Genomic DNA, 7336 nt, shown 5'->3' with positions numbered 1-7336 from the left:
TTCCAAACCCTCCCAGTTCGCCCACAAGCCACCCTGTATGGCCAGGTCAGGGAAGACCACTCAGTTCTTCAGTCATGGCAGGCATCACCTGAGACCAGATGATGTGGCATTGCTTTTTTTTTTTAAACAAAACACTATTTTTATTGACACAACCTCAATGTTCTATATAAATATAAAGTGCTGTTTCCAACGCCCCCTCCCTGGCCCACAGGGCTGGGAGGAAGACAGGGAGGGAGTGTTAAATGTCAGTTGAACACAAATAACTTTTCAGCACCAATTACAGCGAGATGCCCACACACTCACACACAGAAGTAAAATGTCGGTAATATGACACACACATCGCTTCCTGGCTCCCCTGGAAGCACAAGGCTTAAGCTTTCGGTCAAGGGCTGCACACCCCTAGACATGGTTTCTGCTTGTCACAGCTTGTTTTCTGAGCCCTTGGGTTGCCGAGGGCTTTAATATAGTGGGACGGCAATACATGGGTTTAGAGTTCAATTAATTTCCGCAAGTTGAAGGAGGGAGAAGAAATAAGGGCCAGCCCTTAAACCCCCTCAGAAGAGCACCATGTCAGAAAAGCCGTCATCCTGCATTTCCTAGCACCCCAGTTTGACGACAAGGTGAGGAGGGAAGAACCAGAGAGGAGGCCCAGCAGCCCACAGCAGCTTCCCCCAGGAGTCAGTGAAAGCCAGAGCTGTGGGGTGGAGCCAGGCTGGGCCTTGCCTCAGTGACACAGCACCTGGGTCTCAAGCTGCAGCAGCTGCCCCATGAAACTGAAGTTGGGGGAGATGACTCCCCGACGTTGCTTAACAAAGTCAAAGGCCTCATCCAGCCGTACTCGATGGCTCTGAATCAGGTATGCCAGGCAGATGGTGGCTGAGCGAGAGATACCAGCTTGGCAGTGCACCAGCACCCGGCCCCCACTATTCTTCACTGAGTCTGAAAAGAAACGAGGAGCGGAGAGTCAGACAGGAAGGTGGACAGCGGAATCTGGTGGCCATACCTTCTCCCCTACAGTTCCCCCAGACGCCCAGGATGAGGCTCCCTTACCAATGAAGCCGATAGCCTCCTGGAACCAGGCACTGATCTCCACCATCTGATTATCTTCTACTGGAATGCTCTTGTAGCGGAAAAGACCCTCAAAGTGGTTGGGGCAGCTGGCAGAGACATTGAGAACCGCTGTGATTCCGCAGGCCTGCAGCCCCTGAAGATCTGAGGAGTGGTTGCAGCTGCCCAAGTATAGGTAGGGCAAGATTTCCACAGGACCACCCTGGAGGAGGAAGGGGACAATGGTGAGACACCAGCCTTGGCCTGGAGGGCTTGAGCAAGACATCCTGGGCTAGCTAGAAACAAAAGGTACTCTAGGCCAGTCCTCTTGACCAAGGTCAGAACTTGAAGCCTTGAGGTTACCGTGTGCCACATATGCCTTAAATTCTGTATGAGGATACACAGGTTCACACCATTTGCAGGTCACACAAACACTCTCCACACAGGGAATGTGTACTTGAACACACCCCTGGCTTTCCCCCACTGGCTTTCTCCAGAGGCATCCCTCTAGAATGCACAATGAAACTAGATAGGAAGACAAAAAATTCGAATTATCAACTCACCTGGTCATAGATAGGAACCCTCGGGTCAGAGCTGTTATTTTCGGCCCCAGCAGGAGGCAGGGCCTGGGCAGGGGCTTCAGAGCACAGATCTGGACAGTATGCCTGGAAGCTTTCAAAACCACCTGCGGGGAAAAGAAAGAAAGGAAGGGTAGATTAGCTAAGAGGTCCGGCACCGGGAGCCGGGAGCGGGGCGCGGGGTGCCGGGAGCGGGGCGCGGGCTCACCTCGCAAGAAGCACACGGCCATGGGTCCCGCGCGCATCTCGTGTTGCAGTGCTGCTAGCAGCAGGTGCGCCGGGCCATCAGGCGGGAGTTCGGCCACAGATGCGCTGCTTTCGTCCAGCACCACGGCGCGGGCCAGCTCTCCGCGACCCAGACGCGCCCGGAGCGCGCGGTCTGGCAGCAGACAGGCGAGGGCGGCGGCGGGGGTGCCGCGCGCACGGCGCCGCAGCAGTGCGTTCCAGGGCACAGGTCGCGCGGCGCGCACGTGGCTACGACAGAAGGCCAAGAACGGGCGACAGTCGAGCAGCAGTGTGCGCTCGGCCTCCCGCGGCTCCCGCAGCAGCGCGCCCAGCGCCGCGCACTCTAGCTCGCACGCTGCCTCTAGTCCCATGGCGATCGGCATCGCAAAGCCTCCTGCTTCCCGCGGTCCTCTCCCTCGGCTCCGGCGGCGGTGGCGTGTGTGTGGCAGGATCTGACGGCTCTGGGTGCTCTTCATCACGCCCGGGCTTAAGTACTCCAGGGCTGGCCCCTCGGGTCACCATACAAGGATAGAGCAGGAAGGCGCCGGTGCCCGCCCCCGCGACTTCACGTGGGGCCCTGGCTGGGCGGCCCCCGGGGCTCCCGGAGCGGACGGGGGATGGGGTGGGTGGGGCATTAGGGGGAGGGACACTCGGGGGAGGAAACTGGGAACCAGACCGTGACAAGGGTCGTCCTAGAGTCTAGAGGCCCCACCCACGTCTCCCCAGTGTATACGCCCCAGTGCTTCCCACTCTTTTCCGGGCCCCAAGCCGCTAAGTGGTTGGGAACTCAGCTTCCCGGCTGCGTGGAGCCTGCGAGTTACTCGGGTCTTAGACTTCTTCACTTTTCCATTTTCTTTCAGGTTTTTCATTCTAGGTATTTCGATAGCCAAACTGTACGAATTACCTGTTGCTACCTATGACGATACACTATTAGGAAAGAAACCAACCTTCTTATTTTAGAGAACTTAGGGAAATGGCTGTCCTCGTCTCCCCATGTCAGGGTTTTACCCCAAAGTTAGCCCAGCTAGAGTAGTCCCATGAAGCCAAAGCCCTAGGTCTGGGGGCTTTAGCGGGGAAGGGGAGCAGGGGCCTGTGATGAGTTTCCACTTATGAGTGGGACAGTTTCTTTCCCCAGGGGCCCAGGGAAACCCCCCAAGAACCTAAAGAGAAGTACTTCCCATGTCACAGGCCAGGGCTGAAGAGGAACTCTGCTGACGATGCTGGGCTCTCCCAGGGCCTAGCCAGGCCTGGTGGGAATTTCAGGGGAAGAAGAACTACTCACAGAACCCTTAAGAGTTGCAAATTCTTTTGGGGCAGGCCCTGACCCCACACCAAGCTGTAAGAATGAAAAACTGGGTAACTCACAGTCATTTCACCCTCCCCCTACTCAAGTGCCAGCCCCCTCCTCCCGGATGTGGTGAGGCCCAGCTGCAAGTGGGGCCCTGGGACACTCCTAGGTTGGGGGCAAGAAATGTTGGTAGGTGGCTGAACTCTATCTGAAGCAGGTGCAGTGGGTGGGGACAGTGTTCAGAATCCAGCCCCCCAAATCTTTAGTCCTCTGTACCTTCTGTAAGACCCTTCCAGCTTCCCTGCAGACCCTGTTTCCACTGTCTTGGAGGCCTATAACTAGAGGCTGTGTGGACCCCCAGCATGAGGTATGGTAGGTATATAGGTGCTGAGCAGAATATGCCTTTGCTCTTTGGGGAACTTGGATCTTATGGGGGATGCAAGGGAGAGCTATAAGAACTCCTGGACCAGGAATCATGGTCTTATGTCCCCAAGGCACCATCATGCAAGTTGGTTCCAGGGCTATGAGGCTGTGCCACAGTCTGGGTCCCTTCCCACCAAGCCAGTCTGGAGGCTGATACAGCAGAACTGGCAGCCCAGCCAGGGAGTCTGGGCCATAGATCCCTGAAGCTGATAGGGGCTCTTATCCTTGGCATCAGCCTCACAGATGACTTAATGGCTGATTCCAGGGACAAATTACAGAGCGTGAAGGGGGACCATCATGTCTAGTCTTGCTGAACAGAGTCACCTGCCATGCCTGGAGCCACAGTCTTCCAGCTGTGGAGAAGGAGGAAGCCCTGCTAGCTGAGGTCCCTGCTGCAGCAATGAAATCAGCTTAGCTCTGTGGGAAACTCCAGCCGCCTTGACCCTGGTGCTAGACTGAGCTGCTGGGCCTCCTTGCAGGGTGACAGTATGTGGCTCAGAGTTTGTCGGGTGCCTCGGTCCTTGCATGTGAGCCAGTGTGGACCTGTCACACATACGTCCCAAAGCCACTGAACCTTTTCAGCTCTGGCACACACAGATGAACTCAAGGAGACCAGACTTAACCATAAAAGAGTAGCTTGTCTTCCTCTTCTGCTGGAGCCTCAAAGCAGGGGGAAACCCCACCTTCAATACCTGGTGAAAGCCCAAGACTGGAGTAGAAGAGCCCACATGCCTCCCCAGCTCCTGTTCTGACTAAAAATCCCCCGATGCCACCACCAATGAGTCATCTGTAGGATGTCTGCTACCCCTCGCTACCTCCTCAGGACCCTGTTTCTCCAGAGCCATTCACTGGGAGCCTGCCGAGAGGAGACAAGGCTCTGGACATGTGCTGGGGATAACATGAGATGGGGCCCCAGCCAGGCTGGCTGCACAGTTGCTAATGCCTCCTTGCTAGACAGTGAGTGACCACACAGTTGGTCTCTGTTTAAGGTTGTTCGTGGCCTGACTATTACAGAACAGACCTAACAAGTGAGTTTGGGGCTCAGGTTTTATTTATTTTTCTTTCTTCTATTAAAACTGTGTGGGACTCCTTTGGAAGAAATGATGACTCTCTTGTGTGTTATTCTTTTCTGTAACCATTTATTTGGATGGCTGCTTAGACGTCACTGGCCTTCTGCCTTTGGGATTCCGGTTTGTCCACCTAGCCTACTTGCAACATGGGTTTCCCTTCCACAATCAGATACTCCAGGCTCTACCCTGATGCTGTTCCCCTTCCTCCTCAGTCCAAGCCCAGCCTCAAGCAGATGGCCCAGGGTAGAAAGGAGGTGTGAGTGACTGGGCAGAGAAGCCTGAGCCAGGGTAGTCATAAAGGTGAGAGTGACCGTGGTGAAAACTGACAGGCCACCCCCGGCCCTGCCTGAAGAGTGAGTGAGTCAGGAGTGACGTCAGTTTTCCGGTGCCAGGCCTCCCACCCGGAAGCTATGCTGCAGCCACCCCCATAGGCGCCTGTCAGGCAAAGACCTGTACCCCAGTCCCTGAGTGCAGCTGCCATCACAATCTTGCCAGAAGGTCACATGGCCATTCAGTCTCTTGCTGGGGAAGGTGACTCAAGAAGGCCCAAAGATCATGCTGGTGAGAAGTAGACCGGCATTTAGTAGAAGGAACTGACCTGTTCCACTTGTCTGTCAGATGAGTTTATGGGGGCAGAGGGATGTAGGCAGCTCTACCAAGGAGTCTCCCCTGGACCAGCCATCATGCTGAAAAGTGGGCGAGACAGCCCTGCCATCATGAGCTTTGGGTCCCTTTTGTGCCCATGTGGTCCTCTGATGGGCAGAGGCAGCATCTGAATAGGGCACTGAAGAACTCCTAAGAGCACAGTGAGAAAGTCCTACGCTTTTCAAATTCCTTTCAATGATCCGGCTCTGTCCACTTGTGGCTGGCTGGCTTTGGGGCCCCTGTGACCTCCACTTTTCCTCCTCTTCACCAATGCTCAGGTCCCTCACCTCTACATCATTCACTGACTCAGTCCTGAGAACTTGAGTGCCAGGCCTGCCTTGGGGGTGGGGATCTAGCAGTAAACCCCTAGCGACACCTTCAAGGAGCTGACCTCATTATCCCTTGATGACCACGTTTTATTCATGGCTGGTGACACTAGTTATCCATTAGAGGAATGGTTATCTTTTCCTTTTAAAATAAATGCTAGGGTTGTAAAAGAAAATCAAGGCTACTAGGAAAGCTATTAGTAAGTCACAGACAGTTCCCAAACACTTTGTAACCGATGATGCAGGCAGGAGACGCCGGAGTGGGAACACCTTGCCCTGGAGGGGACCGTCACAGCCCCTTCCAGCTTTGTGCGCTGTGTGGTTCTGGGGATCTGGGTCTCCCCACGGCTATGGTCTTCCCATAAAGACAAGAGCTGTGAGTCACAGGGGAAGGAGGAGCCACAGTGGACAATGGTGAGCACCCCCACGGTCAGGGCAGAGTCTACACCTTGGCCCATGTGTATCCATTCAAGAACTGGGGTTTCACCTATTCCCCTACCTGTGTGTCTGGACATGGCTGAAGGAGACACCCCCTAGTACACCCATCATCCCCAGCTCTCAAGCCTGGATGGCACTCCCCCCTCCCCCCAGTTAACTAACCCCATTCCCATGGCAGCCAGAGGCATCTGTGGCTTAGGCACAGTGGAGGAGGAGTGAAGAACAGGCTACGGAGGGAAAGCTGCCACCATTGGTATAGCTTTACATGCAGTTCATTCTCAGAAACATGACCAGACTGGGTTCCAGGGTGACAAGAGGACTCCTGGGTCTCTGTCATGACCAGAGCTAGGTACACTGTGGTAAGAGACAAAGGGACTTCTAGGTCCTGGGGACTTAGAGACTTCCAGGATCAGAGACCAGGCTGGGCTTCCCATACCCCCCTGAAAACAGCCAGACTAGTGGCAGTGGCAGTGGCAGTGGCAGTGGCAGTGGCAGTGGCAGTGGCAGTGGCAGTGGCAGTGGCAGTGGCAGGCAGCAGAGGCGACAGAGGCAGGTGGAAGCTAACTCCATCAGTCAGCCTCAGGGACTCTGGCTGCAACACAAATGGGCTGCTCAATTAGTGTGGATTTTAGGCAAATACTTTAACCTTTCTGGGCCCTTGATAAAGAGAGCAATGACTAGCCATGTGTTAGGAGCCTTACAGGCGCTACTATGTGTAAGGTCCATCCTACCCTACTTATCTCTGTCTCTTGGGGAAACTGCAATGGCGTCAATGCATTTCCACAAAAGTATACATTGGCTACTTACAGTGGTCCATGCAACAATGTTTACAATGTGGGTTCTCCATTTGTAGGTCAAATGACCCTTTCACAGGGGTTGCTTAAGACCCTCAGAAAACACATATATTTATATTATACGATTCATAGCAGTAGAAAAATTAGTTATGAGGTAGCAACGAAAATAATTTTATGGTTGGTGGTTACCCCAACAGGGTCACAGCATTAAGAAGGTTGAGAAACACTTATTTAGAAGAAGGGCCTAGTGAGAGGTGACTATGTTAAGAGAGTTGATGGGTCGGTGCCTGTGTTGTGGAAATGAGTCCCTACCACCACTAGAGTAAGATGGCCCTCCACTGATGCCTTCTTTAAAGCCTTCTTATCCTTATTCTGTCCCTGTTGTTTGTTTGTTTGTTTGTTTGTTTGTTTAGTAATTGGACAGCCTCAGGCATTCGGTTATAGCACAAATGAACTGAAACTGAAACAAACCAAAGTTGAAAACTTTGGCGCTGGCTAGTTT

General features: G+C 53.9%; 1 protein-coding gene across 1 annotated transcript; it reads right to left on the bottom strand.

Moving 5' to 3' along the window:
- Positions 1-113: 113 nt before the first annotated feature.
- On the bottom strand, positions 114-2299 carry Dusp2 (dual specificity phosphatase 2). Its single transcript, NM_001012089.1, has 4 exons — positions 1834-2299; positions 1611-1732; positions 1051-1270; positions 114-939 (listed from the first exon to the last, which is right to left on the bottom strand). Exons 1-4 carry the CDS (start codon positions 2231-2233, stop codon positions 725-727), a joined length of 957 nt encoding a protein of 318 aa, NP_001012089.1. The 5' UTR covers positions 2234-2299; the 3' UTR covers positions 114-724.
- Positions 2300-7336: the final 5037 nt, after the last annotated feature.

This window comes from Rattus norvegicus, chromosome 3, assembly GCF_021556685.1.
Source record: "Rattus norvegicus strain SHRSP/BbbUtx chromosome 3, alternate assembly SHRSP_T2T, whole genome shotgun sequence".
NCBI classification, from domain to species: Eukaryota; Metazoa; Chordata; class Mammalia; order Rodentia; family Muridae; genus Rattus; species Rattus norvegicus.
The sequence above is the reverse complement of the archived record's forward strand: the minus strand, read 5'-3'. Positions and strand labels throughout refer to the sequence as shown.